The sequence below is a fragment of the Uranotaenia lowii genome, chromosome 1 (genome assembly GCF_029784155.1).
Source record: "Uranotaenia lowii strain MFRU-FL chromosome 1, ASM2978415v1, whole genome shotgun sequence".
In the NCBI taxonomy this organism is placed as follows: domain Eukaryota; kingdom Metazoa; phylum Arthropoda; class Insecta; order Diptera; family Culicidae; genus Uranotaenia; species Uranotaenia lowii.
In genome coordinates, this window is record NC_073691.1 from 116,287,206 (window position 1) to 116,305,690 (window position 18,485).

The 18,485-nt window shown below is 34.3% G+C and overlaps 1 protein-coding gene and 1 long non-coding RNA gene across 2 annotated transcripts; both read left to right on the top strand.

Moving 5' to 3' along the window:
- The first annotated feature begins 8,470 nt into the window (after positions 1 to 8,470).
- LOC129737850 (uncharacterized) lies at positions 8,471 to 13,159 on the top strand. The gene is made up of 3 exons (XM_055729011.1): positions 8,471 to 8,544; positions 9,495 to 9,647; positions 12,487 to 13,159. Exons 1-3 carry the CDS (start codon positions 8,471 to 8,473, stop codon positions 13,157 to 13,159), a joined length of 900 nt encoding a protein of 299 aa, XP_055584986.1.
- A 1,505-nt stretch (positions 13,160 to 14,664) lies between these two features.
- On the top strand, positions 14,665 to 16,746 carry LOC129739261 (uncharacterized). The gene is made up of 5 exons (XR_008735786.1): positions 14,665 to 15,265; positions 15,331 to 15,440; positions 15,493 to 15,734; positions 16,407 to 16,456; positions 16,518 to 16,746. It is a non-coding gene; the product is annotated as an uncharacterized LOC129739261 (long non-coding RNA).
- The last annotated feature ends 1,739 nt before the right edge of the window (positions 16,747 to 18,485 follow it).

Below are 18,485 nucleotides of genomic sequence, written 5' to 3' on the forward strand. Positions count from 1 at the left end.
GTCAAATTTATCATGAAATTGGTATATTTTTCCAATATTTTTGTAATATTTTTATCACCATTGCCATATTTTTATTAAAGTTTTGTCAGCGTTTCGTAATATTTGTTATTATTATATTGTATTTTTTTTCAAAATTTTGTTATATTTATGTCATAGTTTTAGAAGATTTTTTTTTGCGTTTTTCAGTCATTAAAATTATTTCAAAGTTGAACGCAAGCCGCCGTATTGGATTTTAAGATGGCGTTTCATAGCGTCAGACTGCAAAATTCGACTGTTACTAATTGATTGAGTTTTTCGGAATTAACGCGGATTGGTTTTTTTTTTGCGCGGTGCGTATCCCTCGCTCACAGTTTCGTTAATTTGCAAAGATTTTTTCACATGTGATTAATTTTTGCAACACCGAAGGTTTTTTTCAGTGTTGAACCGCTTCGCAATTCGCATGCACTGCACGCTAACTTTTGGCTACCCCTTAAAGGCGTAAAATTGACCCGTTATTGAGAACCCCCATGATCTGTCAAATAACGGGTCATTATATCGGATCAATATTACCCCTTATTTTAAAAGGCTCGATTCCCTTCAAAAAGGGCAGTTTTAGATGCGTTACATTAAAAGCGTTGAATTTGGCCTGATGAGAGATGTTGTGGTAAGTTGTAATTGTAAAAATTTGAATTGTATTCATTCCGAATTTATATTCATTCATTTCATTTCAGCAGCACAGCAAACCCAACAAACATTTTTGCTGATTAAAAACGCCAATTCTCAGATCGTATGCTCCCGAATAGCCAAGACCGCGGTCTTACAGTAAATAAACAATAATTTTTAACATAACAGTGAATAACAATGTAAAATCAAAATCTTTCCTTGGAAGTAAAATTTGTGTATGAAGATGAAATTACCATGAATATTACAGCAACCATGAAAACCACTGTAAAAATATATTATTTCACTGTATGTTCTGCCTAGTTAGTTGGATTTCAAAACGAGCGTGTAGCATTTGCTGTCAAACGAAAATTTTCATCAGGTTTGGTGCACGTGGTACGCGAAGGTGTTTGAATTTTTTTTTGTTCAAACTTTGCCCAAGAGCTGTAAATTCACTTAAAATAATGGTATGTTGTATCGATTTTAAGGATTAAGCTGTTTGAAACTTATGTTTTTTTTTTATTTCAGGAGAAGCAAACGATGTTGAGGCAGATCAGTCCACGGAGAATCGCGCTACCGGACAAATCCATCCAAATAAAAAAAAAAAAAAAAAAAAAAAAAGCGCTACCGGATGTCTGCCGAAAAATCAAATTCTGTGACGGTGGATTTCTCAAGGAGGATTTCTGGAGCTCAACCTGAGCTAGTATACCTACATAGAACTCGCGAAGAAACAGTGACTCTCAAAGAAATATTTATGTAAATTTGTAAGTGGATTGTGATTTGTGAATAAATATTATGACATAAATGAATCTTTTTGTTTTTTTTATTTCCCTAACTATAAGCAATGCAATATGAGCTGAAGCGAAAAAATATAAAATCCATGAAAAAAACGTGAAAATTAATGATCATCGTCAAAACAATGAAAGTAAAATGAATATCACGATTCCCTTGTAAAAAGCTGGAAGCTAAAATAACCATAAATATTATCGTTTTGTGTTCCGAAATGTATGGAAAAAAGTTGATTTTTTCATTGTTAAGTTGCTTAACAACCCCCTTTTTTCATGGTTAATTTCGCGAAAACCATAAATTTCAATGTCGAAAAAGATTAACTTGACAGTTAATTCAAGGTTTCCTGCACCATGATATTCATGTGTCAACCGTAAAATCCATGGTAGTGTGAAAATGAAATTCATGGTTTTTTCACAATGTTTTTCTATTCGGGCTGTTTTGAGCTGCTGATTGCTGTTTCAGCTTTCTTGCTGAAGAAAGAAATATTTCAGCGCTGTTTCAGCGTATAAGGAAGTTTTATTTCAGCCAATAGAAAGTAGGGGAAAATTGGCTGAAGAATAACTTGTTCAGCCTTTGTCCAACCATTTTTGACACCTTCAAATTTGACAACCGTCAGCTGTACAAGGGTAGCTTCGAAAGCGTCTTTCAGCAATATCAAACTTTTTGTTATTCATGACGAATCAACATAATTATCTTGTGAATCGTCTAATGATTCGAAATTTCTCATTTTGCATGATAAAATGGCATTGCCGGAAAATTTACATTTTAATTCTCGTAGCCATTTCAATTTCTTCATATGAAATTGACTTTGGTTGAGAAATATTTTGGTCGCTTAAGAGCGACACTTTCCTGTTCCTTCGCAGAATGCATGGTTGGTTCTGCCTTCTGCGGCATGAGACCAACAAGTCGTAGGTTCAAAGTTCGAGACAAGTTCAAATGAAGAAAAAATAACACGGGAGGGGAAAATTAACTGGCAAACATCGGACATACATCGGTCAGCATTCTTTTTGTTTTTTTTTTTGTTGCTCCGTCAATTGACGTTTCATGTGGTTTCATGTCATCTTCGCTGATTAATTTCTCCAGATCTCGATGTTTAAGGGCTGAACAGCAGCTTCTCTCTGAATTTGGGTTGCCTTCTTTCAGCAAGATAGCTGATTTAAAATTAGAACTAAACAATGTTTCAGCGGTTGTTCAGCAAAAAATGTTTGTTGGGAAGTGCCGGACGAGCCAGGCAGACACAAATAGATTTCAACATGAAACGCATAGCGGCGATCTAAAATTGAAGGTAAGATTGATAGTTAATGTTTTCTTAACTTAAAATCTAATCTTTTGTTTTCTTTCAGCTTTCAGGAGATAATTATAATATTCAAGAGAATATCATCTATCAATATACAAAAAGTTATTCCAGTGAATCCAAATTTAAAAATAATTGGCATCTCAATAAACAAAATGGAATAAAACATTTCGTTTTTATTTATTTTCCGGGGAACATTCTAATTAACAGAACCTTTAATTTCCACCATACGGAAGCTTTTGGAATAAGGGGTAATTTTCATCCGCTGCGTTTGAAATAAGGGGTAAATTTCATCCGGTGCAAGCGTTATCAAGCTGAGTACCCCTTAAAGGGTACAGCGGGTGTATCCTTTAAAAGGAGTTCTCCCAGTCTTATTGAATAACGGGTCAAAAGTATTCGTTAAGGGGTAGCCAAAAGTTAGCGTGTGTGGCCGGCCTTCAAAAGCGAACTTGCGAAATTCATCCGGTGAATGAATATTTCGCTTCGCAGTTCGCTTCGCGCTCACTGTGTTCGTACCCTAAGGGTACGAACACAGTGAGCGCGAAACGAACTGCGAAGCGAAATATTCATTCACCGGATGAATTTCGCAAGTTCGTTTTTGAAGGCCGGCCACAGTGCACGCGAATTGCGAAGCGGTTCAACACTGAAAAAAACCTGTGTCTTGCAAAAACTATTCACACGTGAAAAAATCTTTGCAAATTTATTTGCAGAATCAAAACTGTGAGCGTGGATTACGCGCGCGCGCAAAAAAACATTCCGCGTTAATTCCGAAAAACCAAGATGGCGGCTTCAGCCTAACATCAAAATGCTTTAAATGACTGAAAATCGTATAAAACACCCATAATGAGGGTATTAGGTAAAAGGAATCAATTAGTAGAAGTCGAATTTTGCAGTCTGACGCTATGAAACGCCATCTTAAAATCCCATTCGGCGGCTTCCGCTCAATTTTAAAATATTTCAAATGACAGAAAACTGCATGAAAAAAAATCTACCAAAACTATGACAAAAATATAACAAAATTATGAAAAGAAATTTTACAATATTATGACAACATAAATTACGAAACGCTGACAAAACTTTGAGAATAATATGGCAAAGGTGATAAAAATATTACAAAAATATTAGAAAAATATACCAAAACTTTGATAAATGTGACATTAAAATGGTGAAGCCATGACCAAAATATTAAAAAAATCTGACAAAAATTAATTAAAATTGACTAAACTAAATAACAAAAAATAACAATAATTAACAAAACACGAAAAAAAAACTTTGACAAATATTTGACAACATTATGGAAAATATGACAAATGAAATATGAATATGACAAATATAATAACTAATCAAAAATTACAAAAATGACAAAATTTTGCTATAAAATAACATAAATCTGCATTTTGTCTTTTTTTTTCAATGGTTCTGTCAGATTTTTGTTCATTTGATTGTAAGTTTTTTTTATTATTGTCTTTTTTTGTTCGATTATAGTCGTTTTACCATCTTCTCTTCATACTGAAAGTCTTACCCAGTACAACTGTTTTCGATGATTACTCTTGTATTTGAACTCGCCAATTGAGCTACACATATCACAATAAGCCCATAGATTTGTCTTTGTCATATTTTGTCATTTTTTCGTCTAATTTGCCATATATTTGTAACACATTCTTCATTATATTTTCGGATTTTTTCATTTTTTGTTAAACTTTTGTAATTCTACTGTCGTATTTGTCATCATTTTGTAATTTTTTTTTTATATATATTTAAAAGTATATTGTTATATTTTTATCTCATTCTTCATAATTTTGTCAGTTTTTTGTCATTATTTTAACAAATTTTGGTCATATTTTTTCCAGGACTTTGTCATATTCTAGCCCGTTTGTCTTATTTTTTCATTTTAATGTCAAATTTTTGCCATATTTTTACCACCTTTAAAATAATTTTTTTATAGTTTTATATATGTATGTGTCAGTTTTGTGATTTTATTGTAAATTGTTTTTATTACTTTGTCATTTTTGTAAATTAGTAGTCAAATAGTTATCCTTATATAAGTTCTGTCAGGTTATTTTATTGTCAAATTTTGTCATATTTTTTCCACATTTGTCATAGTTTTGCCATTTATGTGAAATTTTTATCATATTTTTGTCTAATTTTGTAATATTTGTCATATTTTTCGGCATAATTTTTTCAGCACATTTTTCGTGTTTTATTCAAAATTTTGTCATTTGTTATTATTTTGTTTGTCATACTTTTGTCATGGTTCTTTCAAATTTTTGTCATTTGTCAAATTTTAGCAATAGTTATTCATATTTTTGCCACAGTTTTGTTATATTTTTGTCAATATTACTTTATTTTTATAACACTTGTCATATTTTTGTTTATTTCTTTCAGTGCTTTTTTGCAGTTTTCTCAAAATTTTTGTTAAATTTTTGTCAATTATTTTTCATCTTCTTTTAGATCCCTTTTGCTTATTTCTTATATTGTGGATGGTTCATGCGATTTTCAGTTATTTACTGCATTTTGAATTTAGCGGAAACCGCCATCTTTTATTTCAAGATGGCGTCGGACAGCCAAATTCGACTTCTACTTATTGAGCACTTTCATCCAATACCCTTATTGTGGGAGTTTCATGTGCTTTTCAGTCACTGCCAGCCTTTTAAAGTTGAGAGGTAGGGGCCATATTGGATTTCAAGATGGCGTCGGACAACGAATTCCAACTTCTATCCGTTCAATCTCTTCACCCTATACACCTATGCCGAACGTTTGTTGCCAGTTAGAATTAGTTTCAATTAAAAAAGACTGAAACCGCGTTTGTTCAAAAATCCGCTTTAAAAAACCGTGCATTTTTCATAACCAACACAGAAACGGCAATGAAAATTAAATAAATAAACTTTTGAAAAGATTTTTTGATAAATAATCATTTGCGATGAAAAATATTCGAAAGAATATTTTCAGTGTATGTCCGGATGAACAGAATGAATTCACGCGATCGAGCCGGGTCTTCGCACGAAAATTCGCTTGTACTGTGGCCGGTCGATGCTTTTTCAACGTGTTTCAATGAGAAGCGGTTTTTCGCGCGAATTGGAAATTCGCTTCGCACTTCGCTTCGCGCTCACTGTGAATTCAACCTAAGTCTCATACACGGAAAATACAAAAACCGACAGATAAAATACCCGGACGCATCGAGCAACCATGAAGCTTGCGGAATAGGAATCTTCCATGAAAGAACAAATTACAGAGTAAGTCGTAAACTGGAGAATATGGTCTGTATAATGTCTGCCGAGCTGGAAGCAATTTTCGTGGCTGTACAATACATACAGCAGGAAGGATTATTAAATGCCGCAGTCATGACTGACTCTAAATCTGGATGCGAATATCTTAGCAACCACGCAACTAAACACTAGAATCCAATGGATCCCCGGGCATGTGGATGTCAGAGGAAATGAAATAGCTGATTCTTTGGCAAAAAGGTCACTAGAGCTGGACCAAATCCACAAAACAAAATCTTCATCCACGATGGCTTCAAATTTTTTGAAAACTTGAGCGAAGAAAATGCACAAAACTGGTACTTAGAATATGCTGCAATAAAGGGGAAACGTAGTAAGTTCCCGAATAGAACAGAACCATGGTATCACATTCTTTTTCCATTGAATTTCAATGTGACCATGAACTTCATGGTAAAAACAACATCCGGCGAGCGTAAATTTTTCAAGAGTTCACAATTCCAAGTTTTGCGTGTAGGGCGATTTTTTTGACAGCCGCAGCTCGTGGGACGTTTTTTTCTCTCCGCAATCATTCTCGGTCGGGAGAAGGGTTTTCGAAAGTTTGTTTATATGTTTTAGAAGGTTTTTTTAATATGTTTATTCAAAGTGTTCGGAGATTGGCGCAACGGTAAGTTAAAGTTAAAGTTAACAGGAGACAATCATTAATAATATTTTATATTCTAGCAACAAACACTCTGCGGATGGCACAGGTTCCGGTAGCCAATGGATGACGGGATGCGAGCCTCAAAGCAGTCCAGTGAATAATGAATTGTAAGTAATGTGTCAAGATTATTAGAATAAATAATAAATGTCAAGAAATTTATTGTTTTTTTTCTAAAACAAACATGAAAAAATGATGACAGAAAAAAACCGAGTACAAAAAAAACCCACCATAAGCAAAAAATTTCATTACAGCGGTTTAACAATGAAAATCATCGGATTTTCATGATTTTACTATGAAAAATTGGAAGATGCTACAACAATGAACTTCATATTTTTGGGCTTCTCAATGTATGGAAAATCGCCATTTTTTTCATGGTCACGCTGCATAACAATACCCCTTTTTCATGGTTATTTTCGGAAAAAGGTTAAATGTACGGTCGTAAACTATGAATTCCAATGTGTATTCACGGTATCGTGGACGATTATAATCATGGTGTAAACCATACAATTTATGGTTTGTGAATATGGAATTCATGGTGTTTTCACGGTGCAATCCTATTCGGGTTCTTTCAACTGCAAAATAATATTCCACACAAACCCTGGTATCATAATTTAAACATCAGTAACTTCAAAACCCGAACTCTGAATCGCATCTTCTCAGGTCACGACTACTCTCGTTACTGGCTTTGGAAGATGAAACAAACAGATGATTGCATCTGCGACACCTGCGACGTGATAGAAAATTCGGAACATCTACTGTTTCACTGCGTAAAACATCACCAAGTAAGGCAAAAATATTAATTGGATAAATTTCGCAATATCAGCCAGATATTTACAACAAAAAACACAGAGGTTTTGTAACATTTGAGTTTAGTTCGATAATTTGTTGCTAAAATATTCGTTGCGTGTACCTGTCATCATCGTCATTTGAGTAATTTTTACAATTTATGGCTATGATATTCCTTGCGTGTACCTGTCATCATCGTCCAGCAGCTGAAAATAATAACAAGACAAAAAATACATCATCATCCTGTTCACCATCGCATTTTTCCCTCGGTTTTCGCGCAAGTGTGCTGCTATTTCCCGTGAGTTTGTCGTTCCGTTGGAAGCATTGCAAAGATTCTTCGGGAGCTACACTCAGAAATGAAAAAAATATGAAAATTATTATATTTCAATAACTCCGATATTTCTCTGACATTAATATCCAGAAATATTAAAAAATAACTATTTCAGATATTTAAATTTATGCATCCGAATAATTTCTTGGCGTGTAATGATCCAATGCATAAAATTTAATAACCGAGAAATTATATATTATTTTGTTCAAACAAACGCTTTGTGCGTTTGAGTCCCAACTAAACGGGTATGAGCACATGCTAGATTCTTCAGTTGCTAAATGCCTTTCAACTTGACTGCATGCAGATTCCATTCTCTTTAAATATTTATCTGAATCGTATTTAAAAAGGATGGACTCAATTGCAGCATGTAATATTACCAGCGAAATGCACATGTTTTTATGCTATGGTCAATTATGCACATTGACCATAGAACATGGACGAAAATCAAACGATTTTCGTTTGGTTTTTCTGTTTATTTCTGCTTTAAGCGTTTGCCTTTACGTTACGGCTCAAACTTTTATTTCTGACCACCAGATGTCGTTCCATAACATTTCTCAATGCATAAATTTTAATCGCAGAAATATTTCCCACTGAGAAATATCCCAGTAATTACACCATGAGAAATATCCGTGTGCGTAAAGAGGGAGATATGTGAAAATACCTAAAATATAACTGTTTGATATTTTATTTATTTCTGAGTGTACCGTTGGATGAACCAGCAGAAGAACCAGCAATCGAAGGAATCCACAGGGCCCAAAGGATCGGGTGAAATTGTCGGATTCTGGTAAATAACAGTTAATTAGCCTGTAAACAACACACCACATACGAGCTACTTTTCTAGAGAGCTGACATTGTTAGATGACGGTTTGTTGGGTGAAGCCACACCTTCCGGACGAGTAAATAGAAACTGGCATACGAGCGTAAGCACACCAGCCTGAAAAGCAAAGCCTCAACCGCTCCCAGACCCCACATACACTCAGAAATAAATAAAATATCAAACAGTTATATTTTAGGTATTTTCACATATCTCCCTCTTTACGCACACGGATATTTCTCATGGTGTAATTACTGGGATATTTCTCACTGGGAAATATTTCTGCGATTAAAATTTATGCATTGAGAAATGTTATGGAACGACATCTGGTGGTCAGAAATAAAAGTTTGAGCCGTAAAGTAAAGGCAAACGCTTAAAGCAGAAATAAACAGAAAAACCAAACGAAAATCGTTTGATTTTTGTTCATGTTCTATGGTCAATGTGCATAATTGACCATAGCATAAAAACATGTGCATTTCGCTGGTAATATTACTTACTGCAATTGAGTCCATCCTTTTTAAATATGATTCAGTTAAATATTTACAGAGAATGGAATCTGCATGCAGTCAAGTTGAAAGGCATTTAGCAACTGAAGAATCTAGCATGTGCTCATACCCGTTTAGTTGGGACTCAAACGCACAAAGCGTTTGTTTGAAGAAAATAATATATAATTTCTCGGTTATTAAATTTTATGCATTGGATCATTACACGCCAAGAAATTATTCGGATGCATAAATTTAAATATCTGAAATAGTTATTTTTTAATATTTCTGGATATTAATGACAGAGAAATATCGGAGTTATTGAAATATAATAATTTTCATATTTTTTTCATTTCTGAGTGTAGGGAGAGTACGGCAGATGATTAAAAGAAGGCACAGTTGGTAATGAATGTTTATTTAAGGGTCTTTCTTCCGGAGCCGAAAGTTGTTCCGTTCGGGAACTGGTGCCGTATCCTCCTGGAAGCTGAAGCTGGATGCCACGTCGGCTGCCAATGGTGCTCAACTGGGTTGGTCATCGGATGACAACATCGGTCGTTGTAAAGAAGAAGGTGAAGAAGAAAAAGAAACAAAGTAAGTACTAGCGCTAGTCAGAAGAAAAAGAAGAAGCTTAAGTAAAGCAAGAAGAAAATAAGAAGCAGGAAGAAGAAGCAGCAGTACAGAAGGAAGAAAAGAAGAGGCGGAATGGAAGAAGAAGAGTAGAAGCAGAATGAAAGAAGAAGAGTAGAAGCAGAATGGAAGAAGAAGAAGAGGGCGATGATGAGCGGGAGGAGAAGAAGAAGGAGATCGAAAGAAAGTATGCGGTCTGAAAAAACAAGAAAACAATGATTGGAAATAGAAATAAGCAACAAATTTGTTTTGGTTTTGTTTTGTGGCGTAGTTTTATGTATGTTTTGGTGATTTGTGTTTCCTCCTCCATTGCTAGCCGGGAGAGAAGCAAAAGAACTTCAACAGTTTTCAAAAAAGTAGTATGTAGCCTACTTGAAGGAATCCAAACTCGAAATTTAATGTCAAACGTTCTCTGTCTCTGAAAAACCACCCACACAAGAAGGGAAGTCCATAACAGACTATAAACAAAACATCGTTGGCAATATAGCAAATAAAGCTGTGTCATAATAGGTGGTATGAAAAAAACCTAGCAATAGCTTTTGCTAAACTAAATCGAGCAGTCGAGCAGTCGCTTAAAGAAATTGCTTCGGTTGATATGAATAAAGTTTTTTTTGACAGCTGTTTTCTCTGTCAGGAGCTTTTACTTTTAGAACAAGCTAATTTGGTATGAATAAAGCCCAAATCTGAAGTAATCGCTCGACAAATCTCCTAGCATTTGCTTTATTTTCTAAGCATGCTCGGTAGCAGACTTTTCCAATAAAAAATTCTTTAGCAATGTCATGAATTTATTAAATTAGCAATATTACACTTCAATACAATTCAAAAGGGCATTTTCAACATGGATAAAGAAAAGTCGGAGTGATAATCCAGCTTTTTTTTCATATTCCTGTCGTTGTATGAAATGATTCGTCTAAGATGAAACTAAACAAATCAATCAGTAAATATTCTAAATTAAAAATTCCGGCTATAGTGGAAGAAGTCCCAATCGGCTTGAAGTTGGAAGAAAATTGTAATAATTTAAAAAATAATTCAGACTTCCATATTTATATGATTTTTTTTATAATTCTAAGATTAAAAAAAAATAAAATTAAGATGCGCGCCTATTGCCTATTTTTTATACATCGGATTATGCCGATCCGAATACGTGTGGGAGAGCTATGATAAATGTTAAAGTTAGGCCATTTGTTGTTTGACTATATTCGAATATGTATTCATTTTTCTTTAAACATCAACATACGAGCACGCAATAACCAAAAACTTTCCGGTCGTTCTTACACCCACCATCCGCACGTCGACTTCATGGCTATTTTAGCCGGACTTTTCAATTTTCTGACCGTCTTCTTTCATTTTACTATAGAAAACTTCAGATTCTGCTGGTTGGATAGCTCTATTTTTCGAAGCAAAAGCTATGTTCTAAGACTTTAGTACTCATCCGCTAAGCAAATGTTTATTCATACAAAACTAAGCAAATGCTTTGGACTTTTGCTTTGATTAATTTCGAGCTAAGTAAAAGCTACCGAAGCAATTGCTAAACCTTATTCATACCACTAAATGGGTGGTATGAAAAAAACTTAGTAATTGCTTTTGCTAAACTGAATCGAGCAGTCGAGCAGTCGCTTAAAGTAATTGCTTCGGTTGTTATGAATAAAGTTTTTCTTGACAGCTGTTTTCTCAGTCAGGAGCTTTTACTTTTAGAACAAGCTAGTTTGGTATGAATAAAGCAAAAAAGCAAAAAGGTATTTTCAACATGGATAAAGAAAAGTCGAAGTGATAACCCAACTTTTTTTCATATTCCTGACGTTGTATAAAATCATTCGTCTAAGATGACAATAAACAAATCAATTAGTAAATATTTCAAATTAAAAAAAAACCGGCTATAGTGGAAGAAGTCCCAATTGGCTCAAAGTAAGAAATAAATTGTAATAATTTAAAACATAATACAGATCTCTCATTTTTTTATAATTTTTTATAATCCTAAGATTAAAAAAAAATCTAAATTAAAATGCGCGCTTATTGCCAATCTTTTTTATACATCGGATTATCCCGATCCGAATACATGTGGGAGAGCTTATGATAAATATTAAAGTTAGGCCATTTTTTGTTTGACAATATTCGAATATGCACTCAGAAATAGAAAAAATATCAAAATACCTTTTATGTATTTATCCTGTAATTTTCAGGCGATAAATTATTACAGTCAATAAAAAATAAGTATCGCGTTATTATTTTTTAATACTTTGGAAACATTTCTCAGTGATAAATCACCATGCGCTTAAAATTTAGATTCGAAACATTTCAAGCTGTCACTTTTTTCATTTTTTTGGCGGTTGCTGTTTGTTGTTGCTATTATTGGAAGGAATTCGATAAGGTTCGATAGCCAGCATAGAAGAAGTTGGACAAATTCGTTGAGAACTCCGATAGTTCTGATTGATTTACGGAACTATTAACTCAAACGGCTCGGTTCAATCCGTATTTGTAGCTGGGAAGCATGAAAAATCTTCACACTTACTACACTCATCGATGGCACACCAATTGAAATTGGACGTCATCCTGAACTTAATAGCCGAAAATTTGTAGTTCGATGCAATGAAGTTGATGGTATGAAGGAGGAAGAACTCTTAAAAGAACTTTCATCGCAGAAAATAATCGCAGTGAGGAGGATAATGAAGAAGACAAACGCTGGGCTAGTTGAAACACCGACACTAGTGTTAACAATAAATTCAACTGTTGTTCCGGAATTCATTAATTTCGGGTTTATACGGTTGAGAACTCGACATTATTATCCGCAGCCGTTAATTTGCAGACTCTGTCTGAAATACGGACATCCCAAAATTAAATGCTTGGCAGAAAAGGCGTGCATAGTTTGCTCTGGCACGCACAGCAGCGAAACTTGTACTGCCAAAACGAAATTCTGTGCAAACTGCAAGGGAAATCACTCTCCGCTCGATAGAAACTGCCCCGTTTATTTGTACGAAACTGCTGTCCTAAAAGTGAAAACAGAGCAGAATATCACACTGGATGCCGCCCGTAGGATTGTTCAAACGCCAAGTACCACCAGCTACGCAGAGATAGTTAAAAACCACAACGATGTTTTCAACCAGCAGAGGAAAAAGCAGCAGCCGAAAAAAATCACCGCACCGACCGAATCAAACCAACAGATGGAGCAACAACAACAACAGCAGAACCAAAAACGGATTCATCACACGACAGAACCAACAATACATTCGATCGTTTCGCCGCCCCGCAAGAAATCGACCCCTCAAGCTTCGCCAATCACCTCAGGTGACAAGGCTGAAGATGACCCACAGCAACAACAAAACGATACCCTCATCAATTCCGAGACTCGGAAATTGACACGAGAAACAAATCGTGTTTCTTCCCCAACCCCTTCCACCTTATCCAAAACCGCCCTCCCACCTCCTTCTAATCCTAAACCCAAACATGATCCTCGGCAAAATTATACTTTTATGAAGTGAACTGCCTTAATAAACTTATTATAAGAATAAAAAAAAAAAAAAAAAGCATGAAATACACGACGATAATCGAGAATGTCTGCCAACCTCCCGGGAGTCACAGCAAAGCTGGGAAGCTGTTCAAGCCATCAGAAATTTGGACGATTTCCTCTTTCCTGTCCCGGTCCCCGTTTTTACAAACCCTATCCAGGTGTAAAATCGATTCAGATACAGAATTCTTGTCGGTTTCCGATGATCCGCAGATTCATCTGTTAATCGATTTCAATGAATCTAAGCTTGCTCGCATGACACCGGAACTCGAGAATAAAATTCTTGACGATTCGATCGTTTCGCTTGGTGTCGAAGTTGTTGTATATCAGGTAAGTGTCATTGCCATTAGGTGTATACATTTTATGAAATCATTTTGTTTTTTTTTTTAAATTTCAGAGCAACCTGAGGCAATTTCACTGTACTGGATAACGCTTGAGCAGCTCCGAAATCTTTTTAAGTCCCGAGACAGGCGACTGTGGTTTAAGGTCCTAAGTTCGTTAATGTGTAATTGTGACTAGGTTGATATTTATGGTTCAAAATTGATTTTTATTTTATTTTAAATGGTTCCAAATAAAACGTTAAAAATGAAATAATTTTTTTTTAATAACCAAAGAAAATTAGCAATAATTCTTTTGTGCAACTGTCGCTTTGATTTTCATTCCGATCTCCACCACCAGATGTCACTGCCGTAGATATTTCTCAAAATTTTAATAACCGAGATATTTCTCGACGAGAAATATTTCAGTTATTACACGCTGAAAAATAACTTAGTGAGTGGGCACGGTGAAGCTTGAAAAAGCATGAAAAATAATATTTTTATATTTTTTTCATTTCTGAGTGTGTATTCATTTTTCTTTAAACATCAACATACGAACACGCATTAACAAAAAAATTCGGTCGTTCTTACACGCACCACCCGCTTCGTCGACTTCAAGGCTACTTTAGCCGTACTTTTCAATTTTCTGATCGTTTTCTTTCATTTTACTTTAGAAAACTTCAGATTCTGCTGGTTGGATAGCTCTATTTTTCGAAGCAAAAGCTATGTTCTAAGACTTAAGTACACATCCGCTAAGCAAATGTTTATTCATACCAAACTAAGCAAATGCTTTGGACTTTTGCTTCGATTGATTTCGAGCTAAGTAAAAGCTACCGAAGCAATTGCTAAACCTTATTCATACCACTAAATACCCCGCTGACTGAGGAAAACAGTCAGCAAAAGAAAGAAGAAGAAGAAGTAACACCACCATGCGTGTGTTGTTATTCATCTCATCGATTGCTTCGATGAGATGAATCTCCTCCTCCTCAACACACGCAGTTCACCGCTCAGCAAAGCCCTGTGCCGGACCACGACTATCCAGTCAACAATTTGGAAGGTATATCAAAAGATATACGTACATTTATGTCGACAATAATCATCATATATGATGTTAGAAAAAAGCATATACCTACCAAAAGTGGAGGCGATATACGTAGGGTAGGTGTACCCTCCTCCGTCGTATCCCTCTGATTCGTCGCAATTCATGAATGCATGTTTTAGAGCCGAAAAATCACTTTCCACTTTAATTGGCTACCCCGCATAATCGAAAACTGTACACTGAATCTTCAGAACGATTCTGTTCTGATTACATGTATGGTGAAGATTTGTGTTATCGTCCTTTAATACTTTTATTTTTCACAAATTTTTCGATTCCTAATGCGTCTTTGCTAGAATTAACAAAAATTATTTATGGAAGATAAGTTGAATGATCTCAAGAACCAAATTGAGTATATCTGCACCTGAGTGTATCATGTGTCGTCGCTAGAAGAAAAAAAGAAAAACAAAAAACCGACAACGATTCAAAGTCGACGCGACGGAACCGATACTGGAACCTGGAAAAAGTCTGGAGTTGGTGGTAAAAGCTCGAAATGGCCATACAGCTGCAGGATCTGCACCCACGAGGTCAAATTATTTGGGAAAAAGACCAAATGGTTGTTTCGCGGCTAAAAAAGACCTCCCGTAAGAAAAACAATGCACGAAATCGGGCGGCAGGAACCGGCCCCGGTAATGTGTCGGATCTTCAGCGCCTCATGTGACATTGGGTAAGTCTGGCGTTTTATTTAATACAAATATGGACTTTTTCCAAAACTACTACATATCTCCATAGGTGCAGGACTTGTTTAAACCGAAACCAGGGCATCAAATTTTTCGGGAAGATCCATGGAAGCAACCGACTCCGATTATGTTCCAGGTCTTCTACGCCGTCTTTTACGTTAGGTAAGTTTGTCTTTTTATTTCATATTTTATGCTCATTTCAATTTTTTTTCAGAGCAAGATAAGTGCCTGGGAGGAACCTGTAAAATGTACATGTATGTACATGTCGAGGAAAAAGAAAAAAACACGGAAGTTGAAGATGGTCCCGATCCCCGATTCTCGAGTTTAAAAACATCCGCCGAAAAGAACTCTGAAATTTGACCTAAGCGAGAAGAAAATACGGAACCGTAGGCTCAAATCAAAGCCGAGATAAATTTTGTGCTGGTAGCCGTTTGAAATAATATATTTTCCAACGAGGTAGGTGTTAAAATATTAAATAATGTTAATGAAAATTCGAGAACACGTTGAAATTTGGTTGATAAGTTTCTAGAATTTATGATGATCTTCAATACAAATGAAAAAAAAAGGAATTATGCAGAATGCGAACTTTAAGCACTAAACAAACTTTTAAGAATAAAAAAAGGACCTTGAATCAGCAATCTAATTAAGAGCCAGGATAAGGAATTTTATATAATTGACCGTTATTAGAATCACCAATTTAGAATGAATTCTCAATCTTTATTATAATTTACATTATCTATCCAAAAACTCGGGGAAACTCATTACTCTTATAATTCTTTTTACCAAGCCATTTGTATATACGAAAATTCATGTTGTCTTTTTTTAATTTCTCGAAATTGGAAATAAAAATTTGAACTTAAAGAATAATACTTTCAAACAGAAATCATGATAAATTGAATTGAATACTAAAATAATGTACCTATTAACTTTGCTAAACTTGATACCTACTCACCTTTTCTTTAGAAAATTTGACGAAGATTTAGTAATGAATTCTAAACTGAAGAAGTATTCAAACTTTCATTAAAATGAGAAATCAAAAGTTTAAATGAACAATTAATCTAATAGATTTTCCAAAAATCTCGTTAGTGTGGAAAATATTTTTTCTATAACGGTTTCGTTTATTTTCAGCCGCCTTGGATTAATATAGGAATTACTTTTGATTGATGCCTTAATTGATGGTAATATGTTCGATTTTTTGTAATTTTTTCTTATATATTAATCCGTTTCAATATTTTACAGGCGAATCCTGAACATAACCCTCAGCATTAATCTTTCCACAAAAAGTTTGATGTAAAATGGTCATTATATAGGCAATTCAAATTAATATAGGTTCATATATTTTATATTATAATCCATGTTTACCATTCTTGAATAAATAATGTATTTTTTTAGAAATTGAAACATGAATCGTCTGCATTTTCATTTTTGATCGTAAAAAGATCTTTTGAAGATACAATGTAGCGTCCCATACACATAAAACGTACGATATGATAACGATTATATCTATCGTTTTTCGTTTTCCTACATTTTCCATCTAGAAAAAAGCAAAAAAAAATGAATCGTTTATTTACTTAACAACCCGTTCCCTGTATCGTTATTTGTGTCTAAACGATTCCATTTGATGAAAAAACGATTTGTTAAATCGTTCATTAATAATCCAAAAACTATAAAGGGAATCTTTTGGGTGTCTCGGGAAGAAGATAATGGGAATCGTTGCTGTATGATACTGTTCCATGCGGGACTTCACATGATAAACTTAAGCTTGTGAATTTATTTTCTATCACAAATTTGTCACTTTTAAAACTATTTCTTAATTTATTTGATATTTAAATCGCGAAGTGATTTGAATTATTGACGCATTCCGCCATATTGAAAAACGAACTTAGTGATCCCCCCAACGTGTTTCTTTGATTTATCGCTTCCTGTCAATGCATATAACGATCAAAATCATAAAATTCGACAGAAAAGTGTTGAAATAAAATTAGAAAAATGATTTCAAACTAATCTGAACTATATAAATTTGTCAATATTCGATTGAAATCGAATCGCTCGGGCCCCATAATTCGTCGTAATTTTGCGACAGGAATAGGAAACCGTTTTGCAAGAGTTGGAATTAGACCGGTTCATTTTTACTATTTTTTGCTGAACACAGTCGGACTCATAGAGAATGAACATAATGGATTTCCAAGTAATCACAACACAATACAGTAATTTTGTTTATTTTGAAGCTAGGAACTTGATGCGCTGGGAGATAAGTGCGAAAAGTCTATTTATATTAATAAATTACTTGAATGTATTCAGCATTGCTATATGCGTATATAATGCAGATTTAAAGCTAAAAAGGCGAAATAGTGGGCTGATTAAATGCTATCACAACATAGTCTTTAATAAGCATTACAAATGCTGAATTACCCAAGTAACAATTTAAGTTTTATAAGAAACTGGAGGAGCGCTGCAAAACTTAGTTATAAAACAGCGTTTAGTTATATAAACCCCATTAAAACATCTAAAAAACACTTATAAGTGTAAAAAGGCCCACCTACAGGAGGTTCTGAAGTGAACTTTTCAAGTACCTTACACAACCATATGGACTTATAAGGGTTTTTCCGAAGGCATGTTCCAGATAATAATTTCTTCTGACTTTCTGACACAAAACAAAAAAAATCCGAAAAAGGGTTTTTAAACTGCATTGATTAAAATGAAATAATCTTAAACAATTAAAAATAAGAGTGAACTTTTTTTTCGACCAAGACACAAAAATGCCCTTCTATCATATTACTTCAAATATCTTAATCGATTTAATCGGTTACTTTATGGATAAAGTTGATGCGCTTTTAGTTTTATCGGTTGATTTTTCGATAAACTCGAATATAGACCGCGCGCCCTCGTCATCTTCCGAAATAGAATATTTTAATAAATATTCTCCAAATATTAAATAAATCAAATATTTTTTCAGGATTGTTAATACATTGCGTTATATCAGTTTATGATATATTATTCAAATTTCAAAACATCAATCGTTGCAATTTTTAACGAATAATGCTAACTATTATAATATTCCATGAAAAATTCGTTTTAATTTTCATTTATTCCATAGGAAAATGGCGATTCAATGAAAAACCTTTTTGACTTGAAGAAACCAACTATAAATTCAACAATTCTGGAAGAATGCAATTATAAGAACAACGTTTCTGCAGAACATCACCC

What these genes read in the sequence shown, in the direction of transcription:
- LOC129737850 (XM_055729011.1), top strand. Translation starts at nt 8,471, where the DNA reads ATGAACCAGCAGAAGAACCAGCAATCGAAGGAATCCACAGGGCCCAAA. An exon ending in GGTGAAATTGTCGGATTCTG is followed by an intron (nt 8,545 to 9,494) that starts GTAAATAACAGT and finishes TTTCTTCCGGAG; the next exon opens with CCGAAAGTTGTTCCGTTCGG. An exon ending in GAAGAAGAAAAAGAAACAAA is followed by an intron (nt 9,648 to 12,486) that starts GTAAGTACTAGC and finishes GTTAATTTGCAG; the next exon opens with ACTCTGTCTGAAATACGGAC.